This window comes from Echinops telfairi, unplaced genomic scaffold, assembly GCF_000313985.2.
Source record: "Echinops telfairi isolate 266 unplaced genomic scaffold, ASM31398v2 ScPeMD7_5;HRSCAF=22, whole genome shotgun sequence".
In the NCBI taxonomy this organism is placed as follows: Eukaryota; Metazoa; Chordata; class Mammalia; order Afrosoricida; family Tenrecidae; genus Echinops; species Echinops telfairi.
Window position 1 is genome coordinate 23741849 of NW_022103901.1, and position 15451 is coordinate 23757299.

Here is a 15451-nt window from a genome sequence, read left to right on the forward strand (position 1 = left end):
TTTAGGGAGATGGGCTGAAGTTGCCCCTGTTTGAGAACCGGATTGGGGCACATTGAGTTTGAGGGACCTGTAAGACACTGCAGAGGGGTCATCTTACCATTGGGGGTCATCTTACCATTGGGGGTCATCTTACCATTGGGCTTTTAGAATTTGGAGCTCAAGATGATGGTCTGGACGGAGAGTGACTCAATTTAGGAATTATGACATGCGTGACTTATAAGTACAGTACATGCTATAAGTGCAAGACATACTAACCATACCATAACACATCAAACTCCTCTCTTCAGTGAAATGCCTCCAGCTGTGTTCCTTCCTTGCCAATTTTTATGTTAGGCAAACTAAGTTAAAGGACATTTAGTCCAATAAGATTAGATAGAGCTATTTTGAGCATCCACTTTGAGGGAAGGAAGTTGAGATCATTGAATATTTGAAATTCATTCTGGTTCATAATCCTCTGTATTTGGCTCTAGTCAAAATCTTTATATTGCTTTAATATATTATTTTAAGCCTCTGTGGTTGGGATTAGCTCGAGAGTTCTTAGTACTTTTTAACATGGAATAAACATCTTTTATAACATGGTGCTCCATGAGAGAGGCTCTATTCTTGTTGCTGGAAATTCAGGAGAACGCTCATTTAATGATTTTGTAAATCATAAGAGGTCAGGGACCCACAGAACTGCATCACAGTGCTTGCTGAGACACTCATGGAGAAGTGTGTACTAAAACGTGTGAGAGTCATATGTGTAGACACTTTCTTCTAACCTGACAGGTGACTTTCTCAATTTGCAGTAGGCACAAAGTAAATTTGTGCAATGAGACCAAAATTTGCAATTCAAAGCTATTCTTGGAGACACCCTCAGATGCCACGTGCATTACTGAGTGATTACTCAGGTTCCTAAAGTTCAACCAACCCATTACCATTGAGTTGATTCTGACTCAGGACAAAACCAAAACTCACTGCTGCCGTCAATGAACCACCAACCCTGTGATTGGTAATCCAATGCTCTATCCACCGCACCACTTAGACTTAGATGTAATCTGCCTCCTCCTTCCAGCCCAGGTATCTAATCCAGTTCAACAGTATTTGTTGAGCACTTGCTATGTGTCAGGCTGGGACTAGGTATAAGGGATACACCAGTGACCAAAAGAGAAAATGCCTGGTCTTCAAAGAGCGTATCTAGTAGGTCAGGGCCTGACTATTCTGATCAGGAGGTGTACACCAGACTTCAGCATCTCTATCCTCCCCACGCTTATACAACTGTTTCTATATTATATACATATTTGATGGTCAATTCCATTTGACGCAAGTCTAAAAGTCTAGCTGTAAAAATTCGATGATGTTTAATTATTCAACAGGGTTCCAACAGCAATTTTAGGACATTGAAATTCAATGTCAGCAGTCACACTTAACCATAAGCCCTCACCTAAAAACAGTTCATTCTTATGAAACAGCCCTGCTCACTACTCACCTTCATGAAGGAATCACTGAAGATATGGGCGTTATAACAGTGTGAAGATGAAATCAGATAGTCCGCAGCTATCAGAACAAAATAGCATCTTGCAGCTTAAAAGTGTGTCTTAAAACTAGCATCCGTGTGAGAGAGGTCAGCTAAGCCCACACGGAAGCAGCACTTCAGCCTGTGTGTTCCAAGGATTTGAAATAATAAAATCACAGATCAGAAGAAGGAATTGTATTAGGGCTTAAATTCCAAGCACCCAGTTTACAGAAGGTTGTGGATGACAGTAAAGGCCCCAAATCCACTTGCAGAGATCTCACGGGAATGAAGCTTCCAGTGCATTCCCTTGGCACTAGAACATGAATTAAAGTAGTCGGCACCAACTCCATCGCAGTGAGTTTTTCCTTTTTTGGATAGGTAACTTAAATTTTAAGATCTTAACATGTGTTTTCCTTTTGACCCATTTTGAATTTATTCTAGTATTTATTATTTTTTGCTTGAAGTTTTTCAGTTTTATTTTGTAATGTTTGGGAAGGGGGCTATGATTTTCTTTATATGAAATCCATAATAAGTAAATCTATAAAGACGGTAACTATAGTAATAGTTTCTTAGGGTTATGACAAGGGAGATAGGGGAAAATGAGAAACTGATAACAATAAGTACAAATAATGAAGGAAATGTTCTCCAATGGAATGTGGTGGTGATAACACAATTAAAAACATTCAAATTCAAATCATTGAATTGTAGGGTACATGAATTATATCTCAGTAAACTGTGAAAAAAAAAGATCTTGTGATTATTTAAAGTCAGTGTCAAGGTTGCATATATGTGTGTGCTTGTGCAGGCACACACGTGTGTATGCGTGTATGCATTCAAATATTCAACAGTAAATAAAAAATATGTACACAATGAACATGAAAACGTTTGCAATGTAATATTCTCTACAGAAAACATAGTTGGGTTTTTTCCTTTTGTAAGTTTCAGAAGATGCTTATCCTTAGAAAACTCATAAAATAGGCCACATTTTTCCTGTCTCCTTTTGTCCCCACCTTCTTCCTTCACTTCCTATGTTTTCTTTCTCTCTTAATTCCCTACATCTTCAATCTGTCTCTGTTCTCAAGTAGGATAGTATAGACTCATCTGTACTACTCATAAACAGATAAACAGATGCATTTAAACTGGACGTCGAGCTATGCCGATAGAAGAACTTTAATCACCAACAGGCAAACACAGAACTAAGAACAGAAGGGGGTTAGAAGCCCCAGACTGTGACAATCAAAATTAATCAGTTGAGTAGTATGATAAAAGAATATAGTAATCAATTAAGTCCAGAATGGAGGGGCAAAAGCATGTCTTTGCTCACTATCATTCAAAAAATAAGAAAAAGATTATTGAACAGAGACACCACTTTCTTGTTCCCAAGTCTCTCTGAGTTTCTCATTGGTGGTCTACTTGGATGAACACGGGGTGTGGCCAGTGTAGACTCGAGTTTCTTTCTTACACAGGCAACTCTAACAACCTAGAAACTTTCCAGAGGGGTTTGGGTCCAAAGGAAGCGTTCAGTAATTCCAACGGGCTATACCATCACCTCACTGTTGGAGGCTTTCCTCTGTTGGGCCGACACTCTCCATCAGAGGCTGGTGTCAAGCAGCTGCCCAGGATGCTGGATCACCTGCTTCCTTCTGTTGATGGCACTAAGAACTTTCTTCCTGGGACCCAGCTGCATTTGGATGCTCTGAAGGTCCTCATCTGAGCAAAGCAACAGAGCTTCTAGATCAATCTGCTCTCTCATGAATACAGGAAGGAATTCTTCCAGGTGGTGGGACTGCAAGAACACTTCCAGGGGAGTAGCAGCAGCCACATCTTCCTCCCACTCCACTTCGTCTTTATCCCAAGGCAGGTCATCGTCATGGCCACTTTCCTCTCCCTCTTCATCAGCCTCAGTTTGGCCAGCCTCTGCTGTTTCTTGTCTCTGAAACAATTCACTGGGCATTTGAAGCCCCGACTCCCTCTTCCTGTCTAAGATTTCTTCGGGGCTCAGTATTCTGTTCCTTCTAAAAACTATACTCCCTAGACCTGGACGGTTGAGAATGGATTCTTGTTGTCCATGGTTGTCTTCCTTTGCTGACAACTGGAGCTGATCTTTGAAGTCCTCCGGGAAGGAGTCTTCCTCCTCCTCTGCAAACACTTCCATCACGTTTCTCTGCCCACTTCTGCTCTCGTTGCCTACCTGCTCTGCTGTATCTTTGTTCTTCTTGAACTTTAAATGGAAAGTATCTTTAATGCCCTTTGACCATGATCCAAAGGTACTGGAAGCAGAAGCATGTGAAAAGGATGACTTAGAGAAGGTACCCTTCGAAGAAGAAAGTGTCCCAGAGTCCTCCTTGCTGTATGTACGGGCCATCTTATTTTGATGCTTCTCCTGAAGCCTCCCACACTCTTTAATCTGCCTCCTGGCGTTCTTCTGTGCCTGCTCCTTCAACCTGGTCACTTTCTTGGGGTTCATGATGTTCTGGGTAGTGGCAGCCTTATCCAAGAGAGCAACACATTGATATTGTTCCCTACTGGCAGCAGCATCCAGTGGAGACTGAAAATCATTGTCAAGGGCAAAGATGTTAGCCCCGAAGTTGACCAGGAATGAGACACAGTGGGCATAGCCATTGGAGGCAGCGTAGTGTAGAGGAGTATTCCCCCAGATGTCACATCTATCAGGATCCCCACTAGAAGAGAAAATGGAAACAAAAAAGTGTGTTAATGTTTTCCCTCTGCACACGAGATCTCCAAAATAAAGAACAAAGCCAAATACATGTGCATGCCAGTTTGTTAGAGATTCAGATTCTGAGGCCTCCTCCCCTGCCCCCCCTCCAAAAATCCACGACTGCAGCATCACTTCTGACTTGTCTCCCACCTCCTCCGCCAAATTTACTGGATCAGAATCTTTAGTCTAATAAGATCGACAAATTCTCATGTTCTATGTCTAGAAGCACTGAACTAGTTAAGGTGGCCCAATCCTTGTCCTGGATTTTGATGAATCCGATTTATAACCTCTCCAGGGGAACTCTGATGTCCTCTTGTTTCTCAGCTATGATGCATGCTCCCCCTAGCCCTTCTCTACCCCCAAAGAAACCCATACACACACAACACTTTTACAAACTTCCTCTGAGAAATGAAAAGTAAGACTAATTAGCAGAAAGGTAAAATAAGGCTCAGGGAGCTCAGCTTAATGGATTTGTCCAAGGGTACACAAGCAGCCCACTGTGGGCAAGGCTGCCCCCAGTCGGATTGTCTTCCACCCAATATGCCTTAAATGAACATATCTCAGCTTTTCTGCTTCACCAGCTTTGAGGTCTCAAGCTTAACTTTCCAGGACTGTTACCTCATTTGTGAATTGAGGATAAAATGGCTATCTATTCATAGGGATTTATGCCAATTAAGTAGGGCAGGGTGCACATCAGCTTTAGAAACTACTTGGCATGAAACGCCGGTGGTCTCAGGTCAATTCCATCTTGTGGCAAATCCGCCAGATGAAAATTGTTCTCCATTAGAGTTTTCTTTCTCTTAACCTAGGAACCATTTATTTTCTAAACTAATTCCACTTAGGTTGTTCTGAACAACAGTATATATTCATTACTCCTGTTGCTTCCAAACTTTACCCTCCTTTTTTCCTATATTTTATAGTACTTTACTTTGGTTATCATAATTACATTGTTTATTCCAATATCATATCTCTAAAGTTTTCAACTAGCTTCCAAACAATTCCACCTAAATATATCAAGTGTTCCTCAAACTCCATATGCCCAAACTAAACTTATTTCATCTTTAAAAAGATATTCGCCTACAGGATTTCCTATTTCTGCCAATACTTCAGGCTCAAAAGCTTGAGTTTATTCATTGCTTCTTTAAAAGAAGTTTTAAGTTGTTGTTTTTGCTTAGAATATGTAGAGCAAAACATACACCAATTCAACATCTCTTACATGAAAATTCAATGACGTTAATTACATGCTTCAAATTGTATAACTGTTCTCAGCCAACTTTTCTGAGCTATTCTTCCACCACTAACGTAAACTCACTGACCCTAAATTTCACGTGTAATCTTTCAAGGTGCAGTTTTCAATTTGGTTTCATAAATAGTTCATAAAAGTGTATAATGGGGGTCAAGATGGCTGCCTCGACTCATGCACAGAAAAAATCTCTCTACAACAAACACAGATACTATCCACGTATTAGGTCGCTAGATTAGGGACAAAGGGGGTTGTCTCCCCAGTGCCTGCATTGGGCCCCAATACCCTGGTTGGAAAGAGACTGGGCACACTAAGACACCTATGGGAAAGATCCAAGCTGAGCATCCTCAGACACCAGCCCCCTGAGCCCAGGTGGGAAGTCTACCTGTGCACACAGACTAGGCCCAGCCACATGACATCAAACAGGTGGGCCTAGACTCAGCCAGTAGGAATGGCCAATGCCCTCACCCACACTTCCCCCAGCCAGCAGGGTGGGACAGAATAAGAGCCAGGCGCACAGCCAGGAATGCCTTTTGGCACCTGCTCTTGGTACCCGCTCGTGACCCACCGTCAGTGCCTTTTTTACTCTGCTGTAGCTCAGGAGCATGCTGTAAGCAGAGGGCTTCCTGAGTGCGCAGTGCGCATGCACCTGCCCCCTCAGGGCCTGTGGGCGCACTTCCTCTTATCCTGGGCATTCCCCAGTTTTGCAGGCATTCATTGGTCGCTAGCTCTCTGTTCCTGTATTCTTTCCACGTGGTTTTTTGCACCCAGTTGCAAACCCTAGCAGGCCTTCCAGCAGCCTGGCACACTTTCCAGAAATAGCATGTATCTTTCCGAGACTGTAATACCCGAAACTTTCCCTTTCTTCCATAAAGACTCACTTGGATTACAAAAGTGCTTCTGCTGCGTGAATTCTTTCAGCTTCACAAAGCAAGAACTATGTTAGAAACCCAATCCAGGAACCTAGCAAACACGGAAGAAAAATCAGAATCTTGAAAGACAAGATAATAGCTAAGTGAACTGAAATGGCTATATTCAAATACCAATATTCTCCACACCACAGAGGCTGTGGGTGCAGACAAAAGAAGGGGGGGTGGATGGATCCACTTTGCCTGGAAGGAGTGTGGAGCAGGGGTAGAACTAACACTGTTTCCTCAGGGGACTCAAGAACTCTAAGGAGGTAGAAGCCCACAAGCTAGCAGGTGAACTGGGACTACAAGATTCATGTGGGACATTTTACTTTTCTATTCTCTCTCTCTCTCTCTCTTCTCTCTTCTCTCTCTCTCTCTCTCTCTTTTGCAACTTTTATTCCTCACTGACCCTGTGTGGCTGGCCATTATGGCAGCACCAACCCACTCCTTACTGCAATGCCACTACTGCCTAGGGCTTGCAGCTAAGGACGACAACAACAAAGCCCCTTTCTCCTTCCTAAATTAGCACAGCTACAGGAAAAGGATGCCAAGGACAAACTCCCCACAGCTCATTTTACCTGCTAGGTAGGAGAGCACACTGGAATAGCACACAAAAGGAACGCCAGCTGCATGTCCCCCACTGTTCTCTGGAACTGAAGGGACAGCCTACCCAAACAGCACTACTTTGTTTGTTTATTTATTTGCTTCTTGTTCTGTGTTTTCTATCATTCCTTTCCTGTACCACTTGTCAGTCAAATGTCCCCACATGACTCAGCTACCCTCCAACCCCTAACAGCTACAACATGTAAAGGAGACAGCAGGCAAGCTCAGCCCATCTGAACAAGCAAAAGATAGGTACAAACATGTAATCAGTACATAGAGGCAAAGGAATTTACTAAAGAATAAAAGGCATTGGAAAAAGAATTCAGAAGAATAATGTTCAGATACTCTCGGTAGATGGAGAAAAGGATCAAGAGAGCTATAGGAAAATTAGAAATTTTACAACAATAACAACAAAATAGAAATCCAGTAGCTTAATAGTAAGATAATAGAATTCAACAATACTTTAAAAGAGCAAAGCAGAAGAATTAAAGCAATGGAAAGTCGAATCCATGAGCTCGAAGGCAAATCTCTAGGTTCTAATCTTGAAGAATAACAATACAATGAACCAACTAGACCTCCTCGACATATACAGGAGACTCCACCCAACAACAGCACAGTATGCTTTCTTTCCCAGTGCACATGGCCACAGAGTAAACCTTAACACATTTTAAAATATCAAGACATTACAAACCATCTTTTCAGAGCACAATACTATATAATTAGAAATCAACAACTAAAAGCTCAGAGAGGGTGGGGACCAAATATACAAATACTGAACAACAACCTGCTTAAAAACTACTTGGTAATTGAGTAAATAATGACATTTTAAAATTCCTTGAAACATATATGAGAACAAAAATACTACCATATATAACAAAGCTGTGCTCAAAGGGCAATTTATAGCAATAAGCTTGCACATTTAAAAAAGGTGTAATGGAAACAGTACTTTATCCCAGCATTTGCAACAATTAGAACAAGAGCAACAAAGTAAGTCTTTACTTGCTATAAGAAAAAAAAATATATATATATGTATATGTATATATATATATATATATATATGAGCAGAAATAAAAGAATAGGAAAACAGAAAAACAATAGTAAAAATGAACAAGACCAGAAGTTGGTACTTTGAAAGGATTTTCAAAGTTGACAAACCACTGTCAAACTTAACAAAGGAAAAGTAAATATCAAGAATAAAAAATGAAAAAATCATCATTATAATTGAACCAAATGAAAATTTAAAAGATGATAAAACAATATTGTAAAGGACTATACTCCAATGGATTTGAAATGTTAGATGAAATGGACAAATTCTAGCAGCACAATGCCTAACTAAGTTCACACAGCCTGAGGTAGAAGACTCAACAGAACCATAGCAAACGAAGAAACTGATCAGTTCATCAAAGTAAACAAGAACAGTCCAGGACCAGATGACTTCACCAGGGAATTAAACCAGGCACTCAGAAAAGGCCTCACACTAATTCTACTCAAACTATTCCAGAATAAAAAAAAGAAAGCCAACTCCAGAAGTCATTTATGATGTAGGCATAACACTGATACCAAAACCAGGTAGTTACATAATGTGGTGTCAACTTGAGAGGATTATGAGTGAAGGGGTGGAGTCTAGTCTGTCAATTGGATCATAGCCAACGAGGCCGCTGTATGGGCATGGTCTTCTCCTGAGAATTCTGGAAAATCCTATATTCCTTCTTGGAGATAGTAGACACTATTTCTCTCAACACTTGGAGACTCTCTACTGACAAGTCTTACTTCCTGTGAGACATCCCTGAGGAGAAGCCACATGGACCTACCCTGCTGCAGCCCTGGGTGCTGGAAAAACCAGGTGGAGATCCCTGCCATTGCTGAGATGCTTACAACGCCACTGGATCCAAAGACTTTCTACCACTAGCCTGTGGTCGTCCTGCATTCAGTGTCAGTGCATGTGTTTCATGAATCTGAAGAGGCCTTTATAGACAAGTATTGGACATATGGGCTAATATCAGATTTATGGGCTTGCACTGGACGGAGTTGGGATGCTTTCTTAATGTTCAATTACCCTTTATATTAAACTCTCTCTTATACACATAAGTGTCCTTGGAGTTGTTTCTCTAGTCTACCTGGACTAACACAGCTCCTCCTATAAGGGTGATTAGCGAAACTTACTGGAAATTTGAGCGAAGGGAATGAGGTGAATTTCTATATTGGAAAAGGTGATTACACGTCTGTTGTTAGGTAAACAAGATGGGGCAACCTGTCATTGGGGAAAACACTTACCATTACTTATATAGACCCCAAGAGAGAATAAGCCTGGTATTCTGCTCCTAATTGGACACTTTTGACCTGGTTTCTGTCCAGCCCTTGGTGACCCTTGTGCTATAGACGACTGGGACTTTATACTCTGTTATTTTGAGGTGCACAACAGCCTCCATAGGCCACACCAGAAGCCTTGGACATGGAAATCCCATTAAGCAAGCTGGATTTTATCTTAAACTCACCTGTAGCAGATTAAGGACATACTCCGTGGATTTAAGGATAAAATGCTCAAGTGTGAAAAGAAACAGATGACTATTATGCCAAGGATATGGAATCGGTGGCCATTGGGCTTTGGTTCAGCTCTTGTGCTTTGAGGGTACACAATGATTGGTAGCTTGAGACTACAAGATATTTATAATTTCCATTCTCTCTTTGCTTTTTTATGAACGTCTTAGTCTATGAGGTATAGTGTTGCCTTTATGAATGAATGTTATTGGAAATTTTGCCCTATCTCCTGTCCTCATTGTTTATGTAGTGTCCCATCACATAAGTTTTTAATCAGTACAAGTCCACAATTCATGTATCATGGTCTAAAAATCTAGCCTATAATTGTACAATGTCTTTTTCTCAACAATGTTTTAAAATCTATCATTGGCTAACTTAAAGATACTACCAATAGAATTACCTTATGCCCTATAGGGATGACTTATAATGTTCTCCAATGAAATGATAGGGATGTCTATAAAGTTAACCAGAGACACATATAAACCAGATATGTGAGTGGATTTTGAGCTCAAACTTAATTGTATCCCTAATCTAAGAATGATTAGCTCTTATGACATGGTCCTACTTGATATGCATGCTCACGAAGAGATCACTGAAGATATGGGTGCTACTGCAAAGCATAGAAAAGAATACGGTGGTGTCTGACTATCAGAAAGAATAATGTCTGGAGTCTTAAAGGCTTGGCTTAAAACAACTAGCCCTCTAAGCCAGGCATCAGTTAAATCTCCATGGAAGAAGCACACTGCCTTGTGTAATCGAAGGATTGTAATAATAAAACCCAAATCCAGAGAAGGGAGCAGTATTAGAATTTAAATTCTGACCACCTCATTTGAAGAAGGCGATGCATGACAGTGGAAGCCCAAAATACATTTACAGAGTTCCCATATGGATCAAGCCTCCAATAAAACCCCCTCTGATCATAGTCCAGGGATATGAACAGGCTTGTTATCAGACAGAGAGGATTATAAAGTGGATTATGGCAGAGGTATTTAGGTTAAAATGTAAACCTTTATCATTTCATCTCCCTTTTGACCCACATTAAAGTTGTTTCAGTTAATATCTTTTACTTTCCTTTTGATTGAGGTTTTTCTGGTTTTTTGTCCTTATTGTTTTTCTTTTAATTTGGTTTTGTTTTTTGTTTTGCATGTGTTTCTGTATATTAAATTCAGGATAGATAAATCGATGGAGACAATAACTGGATTAATTCTCTAAGGCATGACAGGGGAGGTTGGAAGGAAATGGGGAGGCAACAACAATGAGTACAAGAAAGAAAAAATTGTGATGAAGATTGTACAACTCGTCTTAATATGATTAAATTTATGAATTGTATCATATGTGAATTATATGAAATAAACTATTTTCAAAGTTCTGGCCAATAGAATTCAGTAATATATCAAAAAAATAATACTTTGGTAAAGTGGGACCCATACCAGGTATGTAAGGATTTTTCAACAAAGAAAAACAATCAGTGTAAGCCACCATATAAATAAAACAAATGCTAGAACTTCATGATCATATCAATTGATGCAGAATAGGCTTTTGATAAAATCCAACAACCATTCCTGATAGAAACACTTAGCAGAATAGAGATGGAAGGACGCATTCTCACAACTATGAAAGTTATATAAGCAAAATTAATGGCCACATTCTCAATCAATAGGGAGAAACTGAGAGCATTCATCTTGCAAATGAGAGCCAGACAAAAATGAACTTTATCAACAGTTTTTCAACATTGTACTGACAGTCTTAGCCAGAGCTATTAAACAACAACCAAAAAATTAAAGGTATGCAAATTGGCAAAGAAGAAGTAAAACTATCTGCAGATGATATGATTCTCTATAGAGAAAACCCTAATGATTTGACAAGAAAGTTGTTGGAAATAATCAAAGGACTTGGCAACATGGCAGGTAATAAGCTCAACATACCAAAATCAGATGTCAATATACTAACCAGAAGAGCACTGAAAAGGAAATCAAGAAAACAATACCATTCACAATAGCCACACAAAAGATGGAGCACTTAGGAATAAACCCAACTGGGAAACACACTTCCACAAAGAACAAACCACTACTACAATAAAACAAGAGAAACCTACACAACTGGAAGAATGCCCCCATGTTCATGGATAGGCAGGCTTAATATTATAGAAATGTCAATACTACCCAAACTAGTCTATAAATATAACATAATTCCAACCCAGATCCCAACTTAATTCCTTACAGTGATTCTCAACCTGCGGGTCGTGACCATTTTGGGAGTTGAACAACCCTATCACAGGGGTCGCCCAATTCATAACAGTAGCAAAGTTACAGTTATGAAGTAGCAATGAAAATAATTTTATGATTGGGGGTCACCACAACATGAGGAACCATATTAAAGGGTCACAGCATTAGGAAGGTTGAGAACCACTGCTTTAGAGGAATGAGAAAACATTACCACCTTTCTATGGAGAAAAAAGAGACCCAGTATAAGCAAATAACTACTTAAGACGAAGAAAACTGGAGACCTGTCACTACCGATTTCAAAACTCATTACACAGCCACTGTAGTCAAAACTGTCTAGTACTGGTACACTAATAGATATGTAGGCCAATGGCACCGAAAGGAGAACTCAGAAATAAATCCATCCAACTACAGACAACTGATCTTTGACAAAGGGTCAAAACACATTAAATGAGGAAAAGTGAGTCTCTTTCACCAATGGTTCTGGCAAGATTGGATTTATGTCTATAAAATGAAACAGGTTCCATGTTTTACCCCATATACAAACAGAACTCTCAAGATGGATTGAAGACCTAAATGTAAATCTCAGAGCTATAAAAATCATTAATGTGAAAGTAGAGACAAACATAAGTGCCTTAATACAGGGTATAGACATACTATCAAACATAAAGAAGAAAAATGCACAGCAGAAGACAAAACAGATGTTTGACTATTAAAAATAAGACACTTGAACTCATCAGATTCATCAAGTGAAAAGAGAAGCCACAGACCAGGAGAGAAAAATTAGAAATGCCCGATGGGACAAGGGACCAATCTCGAACATCTATAGAAAACTATAACAAAAAAAGACAAAGAATCCAGTTGAAAATGAGCATAGGACATGGGCAGGTCACCAGAGAAGACATCCAGAAAGCCAATAAACATACAAAGAAGTGCTCACAATCATTAGCCATCAAAGACATGTGAATCAAAACATCTATGAGATACCACCTTATACCATCTCTGACAACAAAGTAAAAATCAAAACAAAATAGAAGGCAACAAACCTCATACAGGGCATGGAGAGAATGGAACCCTTATACACTGTTGATGGAACTGTAAAAATATGGAGGAAATGGCATGACTGTACCTCAAATAATTGTACATAGAAATTCCAATATGACTCAGCAATCCCCCTGCTGAGTATCTATCCTAAAGAAGGCAGAGCCATAACATGAACAGACATATACTCACCCATGTGCCTTGCAGCACTGTTTACAATAACAAGAAGGGAACACAACATAAAGGCCCCTCAGTGGGAGAACGGATAAAGAAACGTTGGTACATATACACAATGGAATACTATGCATCACTAAAGAATGATGATGAAACTGTAAAGCATCTCATTGCACAAATGAAACTGGGGAACAGTATAGTGAGTGAAAGTAATCCATTATGAAAGATAAACATTGTACGAGACCATTGTTAAAAAGGAAATAGCAAGAAAAAGGTTTCCATACTCAAAGAAACAGACTTTCATGGCTATTATGGGTCCAGGGCCTGGGGGACTGGAGGGGCTGTGGGGGGGTGGGGGACAAGAAAGGATTGATGAAGCAACAGTCTAGAGAGGGTAGGCAGAGGTTAAATAGGGCGAAGGGGAAGACAGTATGCCACAAAACGAGAGGGGAAACCAAAGGGGTTAAGGAGTAAGACAAGCTATTGGGGAATTTGATATGTGGCTTAAGTTGTTGAATGTAAAATTAATGATCTGAAATGTAACCCCCCATTTAATTCACAATAGCTTAAGAGTAAAAATTGTGTTTTTAAAGAATATAATGTTCAGGCTTTTATTACTAGTTTTCTAAATGATTGTTTGGTTTTAAGACTTCAGGGGTTAAGGTTTAAAGATTGTCTCAGGGAGATTATCCAGCCTCCATGACTCCAAAAACTCTGGGTCCCATAAGAATTGGAAATTATGTCTGTGCCTTCCCTCTTTCGATCCAGACTGTACTATGGAATTTAATAAAAATGTCCAGCCTCATGGCAAAAGAGGAAGCAGTTGATGAAGCCAACATTCCATATCGTTCTCCTATTTCTGACTCTCCTTCATTCTCTGATACTCCAGGAAAATAGAAGCCAATTATTTTTCCTCCATTGCCACTCGCAAGCAAGAAACTAGAAAGTAACACACATTATTAAACACACTATTGGGTCAATTCATTGAGATGTCTCATGAAACCATTACCCTTCCAAACTGGAGAACCATGACCCATAACGTATTTGATTGTCCATAGGATGGTACCAATGATTGGGTGGGGCTATGCAAATAAGGTGTGTGAAACCCTAATAGAGACGATGCCGTTTAAGAAACAGAGAGAGACAGAAGACCATCAAGGAAGAGCTACCACTGGAGACTTTCAAAACCCCTGCCTGCTGTGGCGGAGGTCATCCCAGGCAGAGACCAGAGGCTGAGGCAAGAAGACAGAGCAAAGGAGCAGCATCAAGATCCTGAAACTGTGACACAGAGCAGGGAGTGGGCTTCTTGGTCCACAGAGGCAGAGGTCAGGGGCCTCATCGCTGAGAGGCTGAGGACCAAAGAGAAATGCTTGGTTGCTGGCCAAGGGGTGTGCTGCTGTGACCCAACGACTGTATCCTTCATGTTTTCTGATCCTGGCTTGTGGTAGACTTCCCTAAGAACTCCCCATAATAGGATGTGCTCTGTGAGTTCAGTGTTTTCATTGCAATGAAATATCAAACTGAGCAGAGAAGTGAGCGTGTAGTAGGAGGAATGGTTGGTATCAGAAGAGAGGAAAGAAGGATGGAGGGTGGAGGCATGCCTTGTGGCAATTGGCTTTGGGTTGGTATGGACTTGGATGCCCCTCCCTTGTAGAGCCAGAGGAGGTCAGCTGTTGCCTCCCTGTCATTTTCATACTGTCTTTTATCTGAGGTACTTCTGAGTGGGTGTGAACCTCTAAAGCTGAAGTCAGGGACTCCGAAGGACATGGCATGTAATAAATATTCAATAAACTCAGATCTGAATGTCATAGATTCTCTCACACACACTCTACCCCTACCATCCCCCTGACTATCTCTCACTATAATTTTTCTGTGGCTTTAAAAAAATAGACTATTTTTTAGAGCTAAGTTTTAAATTTACCCAAAATAAACCACAGAAAGTAGAGTTCTCATATAATGCCTCCTTCCTGCATACTGTGTTACTTATTATTAACATCCACCATTTCTTTGGAAATTTTGTTACACGTGATTAGTTGATGTTAACACATTATTATTAACGCAAGCTCACAGTTTACGGTGTTGTAATTGTTCTTAGGTACCCTCCAGGCTCGTAGCAACCCCGTGCACAACAGAACAAAACACTGCCCAGTCTGATCCATCATCACAACCATTGCTATAGTTGAGCCCATTGTTGCAGCCATTGTGCGAGTCTATCTCAGGGAGAGTCTTCCTCATGTTGGCTGACACTACTTTCACCAGCATGATGGCCTCTCCAGGAATTGGTCCCTCCTGATAAGCTGCACCAAGTTTCAACATCCTTACTTCTTTTTGTTTGTTTGTTTGTTTTTGTTGTTGTTTTGAAGTCTTTTTTTTCTTAAACATTTTATCAGGGGCTCATACAACTATTATCGCAATCCATACACACATCAATTGTGTAAAGCGCATTTGTACATCATTCTCAAAACATTTTCTCTCCACTTAACCCCCCGACATTAGGTCCTCATT

The 15451-nt window shown here is 40.3% G+C and overlaps 1 protein-coding gene across 1 annotated transcript in view; it reads right to left on the reverse strand.

Annotated features, from left to right (window-relative positions):
* Positions 1-2632: 2632 nt before the first annotated feature.
* ANKS4B (ankyrin repeat and sterile alpha motif domain containing 4B) overlaps positions 2633-15451 on the reverse strand; it is a 20143-nt gene continuing 7324 nt past the window's right edge. Inside the window, exon 2 of the mRNA XM_004706075.2 lies at positions 2633-4176. Coding sequence (XP_004706132.1) covers positions 3087-4176 — 1090 coding nt within the window. The 3' untranslated portion in view covers positions 2633-3086. The remainder of the gene's footprint in view (positions 4177-15451) is intronic.